The 20,256-nt window shown below is 52.2% G+C and overlaps 3 protein-coding genes across 3 annotated transcripts; 2 read left to right on the forward strand and 1 right to left on the reverse strand.

The window, feature by feature from the left end:
- Positions 1–26: 26 nt before the first annotated feature.
- On the reverse strand, positions 27–2,956 carry TBX10 (T-box transcription factor 10; the record flags this gene model as incomplete). The annotated part of the gene is made up of 8 exons (XM_082485019.1): positions 27–161; positions 402–408; positions 492–559; positions 670–825; positions 932–1,103; positions 1,180–1,281; positions 1,365–1,548; positions 2,761–2,956. 8 exons carry the CDS (start codon positions 2,954–2,956, stop codon positions 27–29), a joined length of 1,020 nt encoding a protein of 339 aa, XP_082341145.1.
- A 2,674-nt stretch (positions 2,957–5,630) lies between these two features.
- On the forward strand, positions 5,631–18,306 carry LOC309673280 (uncharacterized protein; the record flags this gene model as incomplete). The annotated part of the gene is given in 5 exon segments (XM_082485020.1): positions 5,631–6,538; positions 14,143–15,109; positions 15,111–15,189; positions 15,721–15,774; positions 18,290–18,306. Coding segments are annotated over 5 exon segments (2,025 nt in total).
- Positions 18,307–18,816: 510 nt separating this feature from the next.
- LOC309673281 (olfactory receptor 5AP2-like) lies at positions 18,817–19,816 on the forward strand (the record flags this gene model as incomplete). Its single annotated transcript, XM_082485021.1, is given in 2 exon segments — positions 18,817–18,852; positions 18,854–19,816. Coding segments are annotated over 2 exon segments (999 nt in total).
- Between the last annotated feature and the right edge of the window lie 440 nt (positions 19,817–20,256).

Here is a 20,256-nt window from a genome sequence, read left to right on the forward strand (position 1 = left end):
AGGGGGGGGGCAGGGGGTGCCCCCCATCACTGCTGCCCGTAGCCGAAAGCCGGGGGGGCAGCGGCGGTGCCGTAGGCGCCGAGCGGGGGGAAGGCGGGCAGGGGGTAGGGGAGGGCGCGGGGCTTTGCCCCCACGTAGATGGCGGGGGGGCAGGCGAGGGGCTGGAAGGGGGGCGCGGGCAGCTCGGGGAAGGCGGGGGGAGCCGCCGGTGGGGCTGGTTGTGGGGTGACGGCGGTGGCCAGTGCCCCACGGCCGCGGGGAGCCCCCGGAGGGGGGAGAGACAGCAAGAGGGGGTCAGCCCCCCCTCCGGCCCCCCTACCTTTCTCCTGCTTCTCGGGGTGGGAGGGCAGCGCGGTGGTCCGGGTGCGGGGCAAGGAGCCCAGCAGGGACCCCCCCGGCACCCCACACCTGCGAGAGAGATGGGGGGGCTCAGGGGAGGGAGGTGAGGAGCCCCTCATCGTGGTGTCCGGGTGGGGTGGGGGCGGACTTACCACGGCTCGGGGTCGCCGTCCCGAAATCCCTTGGCGAAGGGGTTGCTGGCGATCTTCAGCTGGGTGATCTGCGGAAGGGAGAGGGGTCAGGGGGGTCCCTGGGTGGGTTGGGCGGGGGCACACTGATGTCCATCCCCCCCCCCCCTCCAACCACCCCCCCCCCCTCCCCGGGGCTCACCCGGTGGTTCTGGTAAGCCGTGACCGCCATGAACTGGGTCTCGGGGAAGCTGAAGGACTTGAAGTTCTGGTGGGCGAAGCGCTCGCTGTCCCGCCGCGGGTCCACGAAGACGACGTGGAAGCGGGGCTGGTAGCGGTGCATGGAGTTGAGGATGATCTGGGGATGGGGAGAAGATGGGAGAGGTGGGATGGACCACCCTCCCACCCCCCCCCCCCCCTTCAATGCAGGGGTGCATCGCCCACCCCCGGGGCTGGGTCCTCACGTGGCCGTTGTCATCCAGGAGGTTGTTGGTCAGCTTGAGTTTGTCGAAGGAGACGATCTGCCGCATCCACTGGGCCCCCTTGGCCGGCGAGTCCGGGTGGAAGTGGACGCGGCCGGGGGCTGCCGGGTCGGCGCGTCCCGCCGCCAGCCAGGAGGAGCTGTGGAAGGCGTACCTGCGGGGCAGGGCGGGGGGCTCAGCACCGCCAGGATCCGCCCCCCCGCGCCACCCCAAGCGTCCCCATCCCACACCTGTATCTCTTGTCATCCAGCGGGACAAAGTCCATGAGCAGGACGTAGTCAGCCAATGGGTCCAGCCCCGATAGCTTCACCTGGAAGGTGGGGAACATCCTCCTGCGGGGAAATGGGGTGGGGAAGGGATGTCCCGTCCGTCCCCCCCCACCCTGGAAGCCCCCAAGCCCCGCTGCGGTACCCACCTGCCCGCCTTGGTGACGATCATCTCGGTGCCCAGGCGGTTGAACTCCTCCCAGAGGCTGCCCATCTCCAGCCGCGCCGCGGCGTGGCACACGCGCCGGTTCTTGCCGCCGGTCCCCAGCCCCTCGCCTGCCCACCCCAGGCCAGTGCCGCAGGGGGACCCCTCGCCCGCACCCCCCAGGAATGCTGCGGAAGGGTCAAGGGGGTGTTGGGGTGTCCCGCGCCCCACATGTAGGAGCCACCCCATCACCTCCTCCCTCCGCGGGAGTCCTGGTCCCCCACCGTAGTGGGGTTTTATCCCCCTATGGTGACCCACCGCACCCCAAAAACACCGCGGGACCCCACGGGTGGGTCCGGGGGAGCTTTGCCATGGGTGGGTTTTACCTGCCATGGGTGCAGCGGGTGGGCAGGAGGTGTCTGTGGCTCCGTTCCTCCCCGGCACAGTGGCGGTGGGGACCCCAACGAAGCCCCCTCCCAGTGCAGCACCAGCTCTGGACTGTCCCCTGCAGCCTGCCGGGGGTTTTATGCCCCAGCTCGGGGGTGGAGACGCGGGGGCCGGAGCACAGCCCCCTTCCCCGACCTGCCTTGGCGCCTTGACGTGATGATGATGATGATGATGGACAGGAGGTGAGTGGTGGCCACGGGACCACTGGGACCACCGCTGGTCCCCAGCTGGATCTCGGGGGTACCCTGGGCGGGGGAGGGATGGCTTTTTGGGGTTCTCCTTGTCCCCTTCATGTCACAGGTGTGAGTGGGGGGGGAGATGGGGGCTGCTCCGACCCTCTCCCCGGGGCAAAGCCCCTCTCGGCACGCGGCAGCCGCCTGTGCGCCGGCGGTTCGGCCGACAGCCCGCCGTCAACACCCGGGATTAAAAAACACGGTAAGGTGTTGAGGCATCCGCAATGTGCCGGCCGCTCGCGCAAAGCCTCTGTGGCTCCGAGGAGGGGGAGGAAAGTGGTCCCCCCCCCTTCCCCTGGCAACCATCCCAAACGCTGGTGCCCAGCACCCCCCGGTCCTGCCCCTTCCACCCCACATCCCCCATCGCCACACTCCGTACCGGCTTGACAGCGGGAGATGATGGATGGGGACATGCTGGCGGCGCGGGGGGGAATGGATGCGTGCGGGGAGGTGACTGATGCAGGGGTGGGGGGGGGAAGCAGAGGGGCTACTCCGGAGCCCCCCACTCCCTTCCGAACTGCAACGGGGCCACATCACCTCCTTGCACAGCACCGGAGCGTATCCTGGTGGGATGAGGGATGGTGGGGTGGGATGAGGCATGGTGGAGCTCCAGGGATGGGTCTGGAGGGAACGGGGGACATCCTCACAGGGATGCTGATGGCTCTCTGTCCCCAGTGGTACCCCAGTGATGGTGGCCCTGGGCAAGGGCTGAAATCCCACCCAGCTTTGCTTTGCGGCTGTTTTCTCCAAACTGGGGCTCAGCCTTCACTTCTACTTCGGTGTGGGCGCTTAAATCCTTCCCGTGGCTGTTGTACCGGAGAGGAAACCCTCTGGCCCCCGGAGGCTGCACTGGGTTTTGGGACCGGGACTGATGCAAACTGCGGAGGGACCATCTCCTCAAGCCCCCCACATCCATCACGTCCCTGCACGTGTCCCGTGCCCCGCGGCGCCGGCTCGGCCCCATCCATCTCCCGCTGTCAGCCGGGCCGTGGCCGCGGGGCCGGTATCGAGCGGGGAGATGAGGAGGTGCGAGAGGCGGCGCTGACAGCGGGGAGGAGGATGGAGGGGGGGCTCAGCCCCCAGGCAGGACGGGACCTGCCAGGACTCATCCACAGCATCGTGCCGCTGATTTTTCTCCTGGAAAGACAAAGATGCGGCCCCGGAGAAGGTCTTAAACCCCAAACGCTGCCCAGAGCGTGGGGGTTTGCTCCCAGGGGTGCGCCATGAGGGAAGGGCAGCCTCTGGCTCCAAGTCTGTAAAACGCCGACCCTCGGCGTCCCGGGTGATGTCCAACCCCACCAGGCTCTGAACAGTTTTTCCTCGCTGAGAGCAGAGCCTGGATCTGGCCGAGCTCTGGTGGGAATCCGTGTGACGTTGACGTTCCGTTGGTGTTTGGCGCTGGGAGGTTTCGGCCTGCTGCCCCGCTCGCTGCTCAGCCAAGGATGTGGGTCGGGGTGTGGGTCAGGGCTTTCCGCATCTTAAACGAATTCCCACTCTGCAAAATGCATCGTCCGACCTTATCCCACAGTGGTTTCTGCCACTCGCCTTCGCTGGGCGCAAACGGGCTGCAGGAAGAGGTTCACCACACCTCCTGTTGGGCTCGGGCACCTCCGTCGGAGCCACCGGAGACAGGGCCAGCCCTGGCACTTCCCTTCGTCCCTTCTGAAGGGCCCTTTTCCCCACTTGCTGCCCCTTTCAGTCGTTCTTCGTGCTCCTTATCTCATCCTTCCCATCACCTTCCTTCCAGTTTTGGACACCTCTTCCTCAGGCTCTCATTTGCCCTTTTGGCTGGTGCGTTTCCAGTGTGATGGGTGGAAGAAGGTAGATGTCACCACCGAGATGGAGAGCACGAGGACTGCGGGCTGCAGCATTAAGAAGCAAATCCCCCTGGAAGCCCTCTCCAGGCAGAGGAAGGACAAGAAGGTGAGTAGCCAGCAGGGATGGACCGAGGGCAAGTCGTGCTTGACCAGCCTGAGCGCTATGGGTGATGAGATGATGGCTGTGTGGATGAAAAGGAGAGCAGTGGGTGGCATTTACCTCAACTTTGGCAAGGTCACCATGATCTCCTATAGTCTCCTAGCAGCCAAACTTGTGAGCTATGGTTTGCAAAGAATTTAAGCTGGGTGCCTGGGACTGCTGATGGACCCTGTGACCAGCCCTGGCTCAGCCCCTGCAGTGCTGTGCCCCATCGGAGAGGTCCTCCTCAGCTCCCTGGCGTGATAACGTCAAACACGGTGCTTGTGGAGCTGCCGCTGTCTCTGAAACGTTCAAAAAGTGGACGCGAAAATGGGGCTTCGTTCTGTGGTTTGCTCTGAAGAGAGCCCAAAGCCCTGTTGTTCACTCAAGCTGAGGTCATCTCCTCTGGGTACGCTTCTCCAAACTGAGTGCGGAGAAAAGATAATGACCTGCTTTGGGCTTTGCCACTCTCCCGGGGCTCAAAGAGATTCACAGTCCTCAAATCCCCAAATTATGTGGAATAGTACGGGTGTTTGCTGACAGCGGTTTATTTTCAAGCTCCTCTGCAGAGCTCCAGGCACACGCGTCTTCACAGCCATCTCCAAGAGCACCGGGAGGGAAGCAGAGATAGTGCTGAGATGTAAGTGAGGGTCACTGTCTTTCAGCCCGAGCCGGAGCTCCAGTACCAGAGTCACGAGCAAGGACAGTGTGTGCTGAGCCACCCATCTCCTGTCTTCATCTCATGCCCTACCTGCAGGGTCCTGGTCTTCAGTTCTTCACGATACTCTGGACTTTCCACCAAAAAACCAGGGAGCTGGACGTCCTGCGTCCTCACCACACAACTGCTGAGAAGGGAGGTCTGGAGATCACCCTGTTGGAGAGCACACTCAGGAGGCTTCCTCTCCCTGTTGACCGCAAAGGGCTCCTGGATGAGGCCCAGAAGCTTTCCTGGAAAGAACATTTAAGCAGCTTACTAATGCTGAGTTGAGGCAGGTCCAAAAGATGATTTCCCCCCCCCAACGTATTTTTAAGGAGAGCTTGCTCAGCTTTGGGGGTTGCCCATTTCCATTTGAAGGCTCCAGGAACAGGCTAAAGACCCAGGAAAAGCTTTTGTAGCTAAACCAGCGTTATCAGGAGGGAGGGGAAACCAACACAAACCTCTGTGTAAGGTTTAAAAGCAAGGAAGAAGTCCCAGCAAAGGGGGAAGGAGTGGGTGGTTGGCAGATGCCAACGAGAGGATGAATAATCAGCTTTGCGCCGTAGAAGTACCACGTTTCTCTGTGTTTCAGGTCGATCTCAACGTCCCAGACTGAACACCAGCTGGGTAACCTCCCCACAGCTTTTCACAAAGGTCGGTGCTGGACATCCAGAAGTGAGCCAGAGGACCACGCACCACGCTGCGCCGTGGGGCTTTACAGCTCGAGCAAAGCTTCGCTTTTGCAGCACCCCGTCTGTTTTACCCGCCCTGTGATAGGACTTTTGGCAAGCTGTTTCTAATTGGTCTGTGCCTAAACTCTTCCTTTCGATCTTGCAGGACTGTCTCCGAGCAGGAGGGCTTTCCACCTGGGAGATACCTGCCTGCTGTAGGAGAAACCTCCATCGAGGAGTCCACACAGAAAGCACGCGTCCGACTAATGGCAGGAAGCAATTGCACCCAAGTGACTGCGTTCAGCTTAATGGGGTTCACTGAGGACCCGGTGACTCGGGTCACCCTCTTTCTGATGTTTCTTCTCATTTATCTTGTCACCATCCTGGGGAACCTTGGGATGATCGCGTTAATCACGACCAGCCCTCGGCTCCACTCCCCCATGTATTATTTCCTGGGCAACCTGGCTTTTGTAGACCTCTGTTCTTCCACCGTCATCACCCCCAAGATGTTGGTTGACTTTATATCGGAGAACAAGGGTGTTGCTTACGCTGGGTGCATGGCCCAGGTGTTCATTTTTGATCTTTTTGGGATGACGGAATGCTTCCTGCTGGCTACGATGGCGTATGACCGTTACGTGGCCATTTGCCATCCCCTGGTGTATCCCCTTGTCATGTCCCCAAAATACTGTTTCCAGCTGGTGACTGGGTCGTATCTCATGGGGCTGACAAATGGCATGGGACAGACTATCAGCATGTCCAGTTTATCCTTCTGCAGCTCCAGCGTCATCGACCTGTTCTTCTGTGACATTTCTCCTCTGATATCGCTCTCAACCTCCGACACCACCCTCAGTCGCGTTATCCTGAGAACTTCAGCATCTTTATTCGGTGTGTCCAGCAGCCTGGTTGTCCTGGTCTCCTACGCAGCCATCATCTCTGCCATCCTGAGCATGCGTTCAGCCGAGGGTAAGCACAAAGCCTTCTCCACTTGCGCCTCCCACCTCACCACTGTGAGCATCTTCTATGGGACGTCACTTTTTATGTACTTAAAGCCCAGCTCCGACAGCTCGGGAGGAGGAGATAAATGGGCTGCGGTGTTCTACACCGTGGTGACTCCCATGCTGAACCCCTTGATCTACAGCCTGAGGAACAAGGAGGTGAAGGAGGCCTTGAGGAGACTCACGAAAAGAAAATGATTTTGAACGTTGCAAATTTACGGTCAGATAGAATGGCGATGTGGGCGATGTGGTCAGTTTTTGATTGAATTTCTCAGATTGATAACAGTTTTGGGGTCTTCTGTGCTTTGACTTAGTAGCTTCGCTGGTTGATTCGATATCCTCAGATGGATAATAATTGCACTAATAATTTCAGTCAGTTCTCCAAACGTTTATATTTATATAATTTATATTATTACAGTTAGTAGTTAATTTAACGTAATGAAGACACAGGCAGAGAACTACAAGCGCGCACCACTCCTCATGTAAAATTTTGCCCTCTACCATTTATTCAGTCCTGTGCCTCAGGCCAAATTAAACCAGAAGAATATGGCAAAAAAATTGCTGCAATTGGCTGGACTCTAATTATGAGCTGTGTCATGTGCTGCTCTCCCTTTTGCTTAGCAGATGAGGATCAACGGGGGGGGGCGGGGGGGGGGAATCGTACTGTCCCACTAAACGAAATTCCATTTCAAGGCAGCGTTTTAAAGTCATTATTATTATTCTTAGTAGTAATAATAAGAATAATAACTAGCCTCAGGGTGTCAACACCTTCAGCAAGAAAAATTGAGGTGACAGCAAATAACTGGCATGCCACCCAGGAAATATTTTTTCTTATTCACGCTCAAACCTTGTTAAATGATTATCAGCACCGTACACCTCATTTAATCTTAGCCAGCTAAAAATAGCTAAAAATTGAAGTTAAATACCACATTCGGGTGACCTTTGCTGTGAACGAAGGCGCTCTGAAAGCACTTGAGGATGCGGTAGTGACAAATCCCCCCAAAGGGCAGATGCTGTCAAGCAGCCCCTATCCGCTGCTCCACACCTTTCTTTCCATCTCCCCGTTGACCGGGATAAAAGCCACGATCTCCTACGAGCCATGATCTCCACGGTACCCTGACCACAACAGATCACAGCCGCCTTCTCCTTCAGACCCCGCATTTTGCAGCCGCTGCCGTTGCCTGCCCCGACATCCCTCCTGCCGCCTTCCCACAGAGAGAGCCGCTGGGCGTTGTGCGCAGAGGTTGTACCCTTAAAAAAACCAACAACCTCAAAATACTCCAATTTGGGTATCACCTCAGCCCAAAGAGACCGCAGCCTCTCTCAGGACCGTGGGGAAATTCGGAGGGATGGCTTAGCCTTGGTGCTGCCCTAGAGACGTGTAATAACTCGGGTTGGAGGGAGAAGCGGCCCGGTTGGGTTAAATCACGTCAGGATCGAAGCGGTTTGCTGATTTATTAACGACACACAACTAACAGGCACCCAGGGTCGATCAGCTGAATCCTTCTTTGTTCCCAAAGCTTCCTGATGGTTCCCTGGTTATTATTTAATCCAGCCAACGATCGGCTGCTTTGGTTGGCACTCTCGGCCTGGGGCAAACGCCCTCCCGGCCTGTTTGCGCTCCCGTTCCTCCCTTATCAGCAGGGCCCCTCCGGGAGGTCTCCGGTACAGCCACCCACATCCACCAGGGCCAACTTGGACCCTCCTTGTCCCGCTGAGCCTTGGGGACTGCTCCTCTGGCCCAACTCCAACAGCTCCGTGTCCTTCTGCTGTTGGGACCCCCCAGCTGGAGGCAGTACTGCAGGGGGTCTCCCCCGAGGGCAGCAGAGGGGCAGAACCCCCCCACTGGCACCCTGCTGGGGATGCAGCCCGGGGTGCCGGTGGCTTAATGGGAACGGGGGCTCTCAGTGCTTCAAAATCACAAGTCTGTGGCTCTGCAGCACTCCTGCTCTGCTCCCTGTGGCTTCCTGCTGGAGCTGCCGCTCTCAAAACCGAAAGCGTTTTGTTCCTGGCGCAAGCAGGGCTGGCCCTGTGTGAGGAAACCAGCGGTTAGCTGTACCGGCCCTCGCCGACCACGAGGGTGGTGGGAAACCCCTCGTAGGGCTCCAGGAGGAGAGTTACAGAGGGGAGAAGGAGCGCCCAGCGTTGCAACTCCCTTTCCTGGTGGGTCATGATGGACGGGCGAGGACGTGGCCGGCATCTTGCGTCTCGTTTTGCCTTCACGCTGAGTAGTTGCCAATTGCTTTGGAGCTCCACACCTCGGAATGGGCAGGAGCTGCTATCACTACGTCCTCAGAGAGGTGTTTGAGCTTGTCCGTGTGTCACGTGAAATGCTCCGGGACTCTAGATGCATATGAGTTTCCAACTGGAATTCATCTTACTTAAGAAAGCAGAAACAAGGCAGTCAAAACAGCGGTTTAACGCCGTAGTTGAGGTCTTGTGTCTGAAATTGTCCCCTGGCTCCCCTGCGGAAAGCACGCGCTGCATCTCAGGCTTTGGCTGGAGCCAGCGAGGCTCGCGTTTTTAGGCGTAGCTGTCTTAATTCCAGTTAAATCTGTTTTAAACAGAGAGGTGAGCAAACACAGCTATCGCAGGGGTAGGGGCCACCTCCCCTGGTTGAGATACTTAGTGATTGGAGTTGGCAATCACGCCTTTAAGAGGAAGGACTTATCTCCTTTAAATTGAACTTTAAATAAACACCACGTCGCCTCTACACCTGGGTTGGGTACGGGGGCTCTCTGCGTGGCCAAGGAAGATTTCTCAGCCTGGAGAAGAGAAGGCTCTGGGGAGATCTTATTGTGGTCTTCCAGTCCCTAAAGGGGCTGGAGAGTCCCAGGAGAGCTGGGGAAGGACTTTTTACTGGGGCATGTAGCGATAGGGCGAGGGGGAATGGCTTCAAACTGGAAGAGGGCAGGTTTAGATTAAACATTAGGAAGAAGTTTTTCGCTGTGAGGGTGGTGAGGCACTGCAACAGATTGCCCAGAGAGGCTGTTGAGGCCCCATCCCTGGAGGTGTTCAAGGCCAAGCTGGACGTGGCCTTGGGCAACCTGGGCTGGTGGGAGGTGTCCCTGCCCATGACGGAGGGGTTGGAACTCGATGATTTTCAAGGTCCTTTCCAACCTAAACCATTCTATGATTCTATGATTTGGTCAAGTCCATCGGTGGGGTTCGGTGTGGCACAGTGCAAGGCGGACACCCACATTTTGTCAGCTGAAGAGATCGATAAACTCTGCTGGTTGCGTTGGCCAGGGTTGCGTTAGCTGTAATGAGACCTTTAGCTCGCAAATAGGTAATGACAGACACTAAGATTTGGGTCCTAATATGAGCTGGATCTAAAAGAGGGTGAAATGAACCCCATGCTGGAGGTCTCTTCTAGCTGGTGGGTAAAAAAGACACAGATACAGAAAATGTTTGTTATTTTTTCCTCTTTGATTAAAATGAAGTTGAAGACTTGGGCTTCAAACGTGTAGATCCTGCACTGAGGTGGTGACTCCTCTCCATCGTGTGAAATCCAGATGTATGGGAAGAGCCAAGAACCTGGAGGACAACCCTTTTCCTTCCAGGCCAGTTGGAAACTGAGCTGCCTTCAGTCTCCCTTAGTACAGAAACGAAAGGGAGAGTCTTAGTTTGGCCTCACTCCCTTTAAAACAGATGGCCAAGGTATCTCTCTTTTATATTGTAGATATTATAATGGCTGATTTTAGACACCGTTACTGCCCTGGAGCAAAAACCCTTCCTGAGGTCCTGGTGGAAGGAGCAAGGAGACCCTATCCAAACATCGGTGAGCTCCTCTCTGTGTCTGCCTTTACCACCGTTCATGACTCAGAAAGGCGTTTTGAACCCAAGAAAGAGAAATTTTGCATTTTCCACATTTCTTGAGAAAAGGGGAAAGCGAGAAGGGGAAGGTTGGGTTGAGCAAGGGCAGAGAGACACGTGGGGTAGAACTAATCTCAGGTGGCTTTAGACACCTGCAGGGTCAGCACGTGCATCTATCTAAGCGAGTCATCCCAGAGAAAGGGATGCTTCTGTGCGTGATAAAATGTGGATATTTGGGCTGGAATGGGTGATGTTTTACACGATACAGACTAGCAGCGGCACCGAGAAGGACTGGTTCGGACGTCCTTAGATGTAACGTGTGCCTTTGAGATGTCTGTGCTCAGTTACATGAACACCTTCTGAAGTGGAGATGGAAATTAATGAGGACGAGGAGACGGCCACCTGAGATATGAGATGTTCGCAATGGGACACAGCAGCCACCTCCTTCCCCCTGCCCAAGGTGGGTGTCAACGCCTGTGGTGGGATCGCCTGGACCCTTTTAGAGGTATTCAGGCGATTTAGCGTTACCCGATCTGCAATCAACCGCTCTTTTCTACAAAGCACAAGCCACACGATCGGTTTCTTTTCCTTTCACGAGCACCAAACCTCTCACTTCCCAATGCTCTTGGCCACAGTTTTCACTGGTTGTTTATGGTGAACCAGCCAACCATTACTTTTTTTTTTTTTCTGAAAAGAAGAAAAGAAAAAAGCTAGTCTTTTCTTTTTTTTTTGGTTAAGTAACAAAAGATGGACAGATTACTTCTAAATATTTGCTTGTTTGCTTGTGCTTTCTCCCCCGTTTTCTCTCTTGCCTGCACAGGAGCACCCCTGGGCGCCTGGAGGAGTTTTGGGCGTGTGGACCGTGCTCTGCATCCCGCGGAGCGCACTGCTTCTGCTGATGGTTGGACCACTCATAAGCTTAGTGTCCACCCTTTATTAATCATGGGTAGGATCGGTGTTAAAAATAAATACATAAATAAGAGAGCACTTCCTGTGACTATTAATCTCATGGCCTCCAGTTCCTCATGACCAAATAAATTAGGGAAATTTTGTAGCAGCAGCAGTATGGAGTGCTGGGGGAGGAGCTCTGCACAGTGATCGCCTTGAAAGAGCGATGAAGCTCCTTGGCTTAAACCTCTGGACGGGGCAGGGTGAATACAGTCGTCTCCGTGATGGAAAGCTGTTCTTCAGTTTTATTCTGTATTTAGTCTGATCGCTTTCATTTCTATTCCTCCAAAACTGCAAACATACCTCAATGCTGGGTTCATCCACCTTTCGGTACCTCTCATTTCTTCCAGGCTCGATCTCAGCTTCTGGATTGGTAATGTCCATCATGAGGAACACCACGAGGAGGAGGACCTGGAGCTCTGGGCAGTGGGTGAACCCCACGAGAGTGAACTCTGTCACCATGGAGTGATGCCCCCGTACCATTGTCTGGGGAAGAAACAAAGATGGAAAATAGCTAAAACAGGTTTGGCTGTCCCACAGGTCCATCATCAGAAAGAAAGATCGAAGCCTCACAAGTACAAGACATTTTCTGCCCCCTGCCTTGGGCAGAAGACAGTAGAGATTTGGGAATTACACATCTGTTGCAGCAGAAAACTGAGTTTCGACCTCAGCTGTTGTGGTTGTAACTATTCTGCTTTCCAGCCTGCGTGCATCCAAACTGGGGATATTTTAATTTTGAAGCGCGTGATGCAAAATGGCTTTTCAAAGGGAGGTTTTTTTTTTTTTGTCCAAAATGGTCAGATGGGAATGACACAAACTTCAAAAAGGGAAAATGCTGAGTCCTGCCCACGGGGAAGAATTGCCCCCAGGCACCAGGACAGGCTGGAGAGCAGTTTGGCAGAGAAGGACGCAGAGGTTGTGGTGGCCACCAAGTTGAAGATGAGCCATCACTATGTTCTTGCAGCAAAGACGCCCACCAGCACCCCAGGAAGAGCGTTGGCAGTGGGTGAAGGGACTTTTCTGCGACAAACCTCTGACCTACGGCCTGGGGAATGGAGAAGTAAAAGCTGCTTCGAGAAGGGTGATGGGAGAAGAGGAATCATCGTGAAGAAACGGTCATCTCCCTGGCGCTAGAAGACGGACCGCGGGGCTGCTAGGAAGAGGGAAGTGAGAATAGTAATATTCATTTCTCAAACAGGCAGTGCGCATATTTTAAGGTCATGTCTAGTGGACAATATAAAAATCTCTCTTTTTTTTTTTTTTTTTTTTTAATAAAAAAACCCCCAAACATAAATAAGAACAGAGGAAGAAAAATATACCAGGTAAAGTTATAATGATGCTGATGTGCGACCAGCAGATAAGTAGTAGGAAAAAGGGGGGGGGGGGGGGGGGAAAGGAAGAAAAAAAAAAAAAAAAGTACTGACTGAAATTCACAGACCTAATTGCAACTGTCTAGAAGAGAGCTACCTAAGTCTGAGGTCACCGTCCCGACACGCGCATGGGTGATGCCTCCTGCCCCTGGAGCTCCCAGAGAGCCGCGTCCGCACAAATGCTGCTTATAGGACCCGCTCGGAGACTCTGCCCCCCGGGAAGCAGTGGAGCAAAACCATAGTCAAGCGTAAAGGGAAAATGACAAGTTGTCTTGAAAAAAAAAAAAAAAAAAAAGAAAACGACGACACGGCGGCAAATTGATATCTGCATTTCAATCTGCTTTTTCTTTAACAAATCCACATCTGCTCTGGGGAAATACACAGTACAAAAGGAAATGAATCTAACTGATCATTGCAAATGTAAAGCAATGATTTCCTTAAATTAATCCATTACTTGGACTTATTTCTTTCTTTCCTCCCATGTTCCTGGAGAATAAAAATAAATTTAAAAAAAATAAAAATCTTTCCAATTCAAGCCTCCAGCAAAAATGCCTTGCCTTGTGTTCCACTCCTCGTTACAAAGCTGCGTACACAAATGGAATTGCTCGGGCTCTTGCGAGCATCATTTCTGACGTGCCTCGGGGAATCCCATCCCTAAAACCTTGGGGAGAAATCTCTGTGTTCAGCCTAGGTTCTTCGGGGACGGCTCGCTCCCTTTCCAGAGACCTTTTGGTGATTTTTCCTGTGGGCGTGGGGTAAAGCTTAAATCGCCCATTCACCTCGGAAGCTGCCATGGGGAAACCTTCTTGGGTTCGGAAAGACCAGCGGAGCTTTAACTTCAGCTCCCGGACCGGTGAGTCTCTTCCTGAGACCGACTCGAGATGCCACTAACCAGAGGGAGGGTGAAATTTTGAGAGGTTTTGAGGCGTCCTAATTCCTAACTCGAATTTTGGATAAAAATTCCCGATGTTACAGAGCCAAGAGGTGCAAGGAAGACGGCGTGTAAGTATAATTCAGATTAGAAGGGGGCGTTTTTCTCTTGAAGCTACACGTATGTGAACTTGCAATCAGGTACGCCGGTCTCATTTTAGTTGACCCGAAGATGTCACTACAGACTGAGAAAATCACTCCAACGTGGCCTGTTATCCGTTTGATGCAACATTAATTAACGTGGCAAATTAAGGCACGATATTACTGTGTTTCTTGGCCCTAAATAAGAATACCCCCCCAACAAAGGGAAAGAAATTCTCCCAAACATGCCCACGTATTGGAAAGAATTTGGATGTTCATGAGAAGACATCATTTTGCAAGGTGAATTCTCTCCACAATGGGCCAGATCTTTAAGATTTAAACTTTAAGCTTTCTTTGGTTTTCTTTGTTTGTTTGTTTGTTTTTTTTTTTTTTTTTTTCCTGTTTTATGATCTATTGGCTGTTATTTTGTCAATATATTATTTTTCAAAGTATTATTTTGGATCTTCAACCTGCCCACCGAGGGTAGCTATCGTATTTTTTTCTCCAAATAAGTGGGTGTGTTTATCCAGGAAACGCCAAATCTTGCGTTAGCCTCCGGCACTACATATTCCCGCAAGCTGGGAGAAATTATTTCACCTCTTCCCTGTGTTTCTTTGTCCCCTCTGTGCTGGCACCAGGAGAATGGCTGGGGAAAACAACTCGAGCGTGACCGAGTTTGTCCTCTTGGGCTTCACCAACCTGCAGGAGCTGCTTTTCGTGACTTTTTTGCTCATCTACATCACCACGCTGGTGGGGAACCTGGGGATGATCTTCCTCATCAGGACCAACTCTCAGCTCCACGTGCCCATGTACTTCTTCCTCAGCCACCTCTCTTTCATGGACATCTGCTGTTCTTCATCCATCACGCCGAAGTTGCTGTCAGGTCTCCTTGCAGAGAGAAATGTCATTTCCTTCAATGGTTGCATCACACAGTTTTACTTCTTTGCGGTATTTGGCACCACGGAAGCCATCCTTCTGGCTGTCATGGCGTACGATCGCTACGTGGCCATCTGTGAGCCTCTGCGCTACTTGGTTGCCATGCCCCACGGGGTTTGCGTCCAGCTGGTGGCGGGCTCCTATGCTGCCGGGAGCCTGAACGCCCTTGTGCACACCAGTGGTCTCCTCCGACTCTCTTTCTGTGGCCCCAACCTCGTCAATCATTTCTACTGTGAAATGCCACCGCTCCTGCTGCTCTCGTGCTCCGACACCTGGCTCAACAGGGTGGTGATGGCCGTGTGTGTTGGCTTCATCATAACAACCTCAGTCTTGGCCATCGTTGTCTCCTACTCTTGCATCCTGCTGGCCGTCTGGAACATCCGCTCTGCGGAGGGCAGGCACAAAGCCTTCTCCACCTGCGCCTCCCACCTCATGGCTGTTGCCCTCTTCTACGGCTCTGCAGCTTTCTTGTATTTACATCCTTTTTCCAGACACGCAGAAGATCAAGGGAAAACAGCCTCTGTCTTCTACACCATGGTGACCCCCATGCTCAACCCTTTCATCTACAGCCTGAGGAACAAGGAGGTGAGGAGCACCCTCAGAAGAGCTACGAACAAGCTCCTCTCCTGCATGTATTCCCACAGGTCCCGCTCTAACCAAACCAAACTCCACCTGCCACGGTGGAGTCAGCAGGAGAAATAAGGCCGACAGCTGGAGGGCACTGTACGTTTCTGCTCATCTGGTGAGATGTACGCGCTCTGCCTTGTGCTGAACACCACAGAGTTTAAATTATGAATTAATTCCGTGTTGGGGACCCTTGAAAACTAAATTGCCTGTAATTACAATGTCTGAAAGAAGGAAAGGATGGGGAAAAGACAGACAGCCCTAAAAACACGTACGTTGGCAGTGAAACTTGCGGAGTAGATACATTTATAAGCAGTGCTTGAACATGCGTGGCTGATGCTTTTTCCCAAAGAGGATTTAATGCGATGTTGCAACAACATTAAGTTCTGTGGCCTGAAAGAGGTGGCTCAGAGCAGAAGGGGACAAACCAAGTAAAGACTACTACGTGCTGGGCAGGGACAATGTCTTTCATAACTTTTGTTTTCAGTTTTTTAAGTAGTTGCCTAAGGTTTTGCTCTAGTACAATAAACCTGATTTATTATTTTCTCTGATTTGTCCAAGGATAGTCTTTATGGGGAAGAGCACATCCCCAACGCTTCACGTCTATTGCACATAGACCTCTGTGATGAGGATCTTTCTTTTTTACTCCCCCACAGACATTGACCAGCCTGGAGCCACCACGATGACGTGCTCCTTTGCCAAGGAGCAAGGTAGAGTTTTATCCCCTGTGACAAGCATCCTCTCAACTTGGCCAGGAACAGTCTTTCAAGACATTGTCTGAGCAGTCTTGGCTTTTCCCAAGAGGTCACGTGGCGCTGACAACACAGAGAGCCTCCAGGCTTCCGGCCATATGTTGTATTCAAACGTGCCTGACTTCTTTGGTGGCTCCAAGACTCTCAACTACGGCCAGAACCCCCCACCATCTCCTCTCCTACTTATGTGTCTCCATCCAGGCAAAGTTTATTTTCCATCCCAGCTGCAGCTTATTAATAATTTCTGCTTCCAGGTTCCAGGGGTTGAGTCATCTCGGTCCAGGAGTCATCCTGTCTAATTGTAGGCTTTCGCATCTGACTTAGTCACCATCAGTTCCCCTTATGGAGACAACCGTGCATCTGGGGGCTTTGATTCATCAGATGTATTTTAAACACCCACATCAGGACGAGATGAATTTTTCTGGAAAAAACGCGTGATTTTCTCCGCTCACTGCTTGGCAGCGAAGGGTGATGGGCTGACACGGCAAACGTGCCTTTTGCTCAGAGCAGTCACACTCAGGGCACGTTCTGAAGAGTTAGTTTAAACGTAAATTAACTACATTTACAAGAATTAACTAGTTAATAACTTAATTAAATGAAACATATTCTATCCTATAAGGGGAAAGCTTCAGCTCACCACACTGATGTTCTGGAGCCCTTCAAAGACCCCACCCAGAAGTGAGAAGGTGAAACTAGATTTGATGAATACTTTATAATTCAGCTGAGCATGGACGCTCAGCATCCAGAAAACCCTTTCTGGAAAGAAGGGGAAAGCAAGAGGGATGAAGGTAGTGTCAGAGCTATGCTTTCGCTTTGACATAAAGGTCACTAACACCGGAAGGAAGGTTTATGTTTTCCACGGATGGATAGGAAATAATTCCCTTATCTGATTATAGATACTAGTGCTGTTTGGTCCTTTTAAGAGCAATAAAAGAGAAAGTTTTCTCCATAAATCTGGCTGTGACTCTCCCAGATGCCTGGGTCCAACTCTCCGGGTTTTTAAACAACAGGATACCCCAGATCATGGTAAAGCAGATTGCAGGAGAAGAGTTGCCGAATAGTTTTCCCTCCCTCCCCGATAGCATTTCAACACTTCTCCAAATCCTGAGCTGTCTCCTGACCCTTGAGTCTCTATTTCTTACACCAGTTCTTTTTAATTCTCCATGATTCCAAGAGATAAATTACATATTCCAAGAGATAAATTTTTATATATATATATATATATATAAGATTCTTTATCTCTATATAAATAAGTGGGAAAAATGACCCAAGCTTATATTTAACTTGCTGAAACTAATTGTGTTTATTTATCAGGGCATGTCTCCTCCTTAAGGAGCTGTTTCCAAAGTCATCAACTCCCGAGAGAAGTTTCCTGCATGACACACCTGGGAGGGCAGCGGCAGAACCCTTGGGCTTTTAATGAGAGAGTCCTGGAAACTGCGGCTTTTCTTGGTCAAGTATCGGCGCCCTTCCTGGCTGGCAAATCATTCTTGCTTTTAACACCAACACCGGGAGAAATTGGGGCTTATTTCTCGGGTAAAATTTTGGTCTAGGAGATAACAAGCCTTTGACAAACCAAAAAGGGCCCCGAGCTGTGAGCAAACAGGTGAGTTTTAGCCTAAATAACGCTCCAAAAAGTTGCGGGGAGAGGACTTGAGGCAGGAGCCCATTTCCACACGAAATAGTCGCCCAAGGTCAGGATATCTCAGGCGTTTACAAGTTGCTTTTCCAAATTTAAGGCGGCCGCAAGCTGAGGCTATGAGTCAGGCCAACCGAGGCACTTGGGCACTTAAAGCTTAGCAGTGCCTCAGCTGATTATTTTAATCAGGATTAGCGGGATTAATAATTAATGTCCGTTGGCCGGAGAGGGCAGCAGCTCGGACAAGCCTCGGTGGCCTGAGGCGTGTTATCGTGCCGGCGGAAAAGAAAACCCCTCGCCGTCCTCGAGTTGTGGTTTGTGGCAGACCCGTTAGGCGAAGCCGAGAGGAGAGCTGGTGGCGCACGGTCTACGGTTCGCTATACTGGGAAGGTCACGGCAGAGAAGCCCTACCTGGGTTATTTGGCAAACTCCAAGTTGGGTTTTAGAGGGGTGCGAAAGTCTCTGGGCCTGACTTAATGCTGGAATGAAGTATAAAAATCCCTTGGGCTGAATCCGGATTTAAGAGGACCCGACGTGTGAGCGGAGGTAGGGCACACGTTGAGCTCTCCTCAGGCAGACGGGTCCTTTCCAATGGTAGAATTTGGCATCTTGTTTAAGGGTTCAAAAACCCTCAGTGAGCAATTTCTGTGACTGTTCCTAAATTCTGTTTTAAGGGATGAGCTTTATTTTCTCTCTCTCTTTTTTTTTTTTTCCTTAAAAAACCTGCATTATCAGCATCTTACTCCCCCCAGTTCATAATGGCACTGTTGCATTGTTGGGGTTTCCACCGGTACTGACCTCTATAAATTCTTTCCGTTGTCTTTCTCCACTTAGTGGCATCACGAGAATGACATGGGTACCGCCATATTTAAAGGGGGGGTTAATACTTGCACTAAATCTCCTGTTTCAAACTTAACTTCCAGAGTTTCATAGGAAGAAAGGGAAGAAATTAGAGTTTCGTTTTAATTTGTTCTGTGACTCCTAAAGGAAATTCTCTACAAAATGCCTCTATATCCCAGCAGTGTTTTTTCTCTTCCTATTTTCTGAGGCGAGTCTTTTTTATTCTTTTAAATGCAGACTTTGATTTCTGATGTTAGAATAAATTGCTGTGGTTATCTCTTTGGATCTGACGAGTAACAAACTTCTTAACTTCCTCAGAAGGTAGCACAAACCTTCCTATAGGCAAAGTGACTTTATCAAACCAACGAAACCATCAGAAATAAATCCCAGCACGCACTTCCCTTGCTTTAAATCGTGTTTTGAGACAGACATTGAATATGTTGTTCCACCTCCTCTGAGATTTGTGTTTCCTGATAAAAATAAATGCACCTTTAACGTTTGTTTGTGGGGAAACCAGGAATATGCTGACCCTGTGTTTCTCCGCACCTTTGCTTTCCCTACAGCCACTGTGGTACGATGGTGGCCAAAGGAAATCGCACCCCCAGTGCTGAATTTGTTCTCTCGGGTTTCTCAGAGCAGGGGGATGTCCAGGCTGTCCTCTTTGTCGTCTTCTTGGTGATCTACGTGGTCACTCTGCTAGGGAACCTGGGGATGCTGGCGTTAATCAGGCTGGATGCCCAGCTTCACACCCCCATGTACTTCTTCCTGAGCAGCCTGTCCTTCCTAGACATCTGCTATTCCTCCTCAATCACCCCCAGACTGCTCGCGGATCTCCTAGCAGAAAGGAAGGCCATTTCTTACTCCGCATGCCTGGCACAATTTTATTTCTATGCGGTCTTCGCCACCACAGAGTGCTACCTCTTGGCCGTGATGGCCTACGACCGCTACATGGCCATCTGCAGCCCCCTGCTCTATGCCGTCTCCATGTCCAGCAGAATTTGTGCGCTGCTGGTAGCGGGCTCGTACCTCGCTGGCATTATGAATGCCACTATCCACACAGGGTTTGCACTTCGGCTGTCCTTCTGTGGTCCCAACATCATCAACCACTTCTACTGTGAGGGGCCCCCGCTTTACGCCATCTCTTGTACGGACCCCACCATCAATGAGATTATGATGTTCGTTGTGGTCGGCTTCAACCTGTTTGTCACCAACCTGACCATCCTCATCTCCTACACCTACATCCTGGCCACCGTCCTGAGGATGCGCTCGGCCGCCAGCAAACACAAAGCCTTCTCCACCTGCGCGTCCCACCTGACTGCCGTGACCCTCTTCTACGGATCGGCTGCATCCATGTACTCACGGCCCAGCTCCAGGCACTCCCAGGACCTCGACAAAGTGGCCTCTGTGTTTTACACGGTGGTGACCCCCATGCTGAACCCCCTCATCTACAGCCTGAGGAACCAGGAGGTGAAGGATGCGCTGGGGAGAGCGATGGAGAGGAAACGTTCGTCTGAGAAATAGTTTTCCCCGGGGCTTCAGAGGAAGTGAGAGGTCTTCTTAGAAACGTTCGTATGTTCCATTTCTGTACTGCTACGGTATAAAAGAAGCAGTGCTCTCCGGTGAGAGGGAAACCTCTGCCTTGTTCCTAAATCATTAACTCCTCTTGGATTAGGCCAGTCACTGACCTGCCTCAGGGACGCGTTAGCTACTTTTGTTGTGTTTACAGCCTTATATTGTTTTCATTTCAAGAATTTAAGCCACTTTTATTTGTGTTTACAGCCTGGTATTATTTTCATTTCAAGTATTTGAACCCTTCTGACCTTTTGTAGTTTGAGAATGCGTTACTGCTGTTGTCTGGAGCAACGACAAGAGATAACACCGATTGCTTTCAGGGTGACAGTGATGACCAGAGCTCTCTTCGTGGCACATAACGGGCACATTTCTGGTGAACGCAAGACTCG

This window comes from Vanellus vanellus (assembly GCF_965231255.1).
Source record: "Vanellus vanellus genome assembly, chromosome: 6".
NCBI classification, from domain to species: domain Eukaryota; kingdom Metazoa; phylum Chordata; class Aves; order Charadriiformes; family Charadriidae; genus Vanellus; species Vanellus vanellus.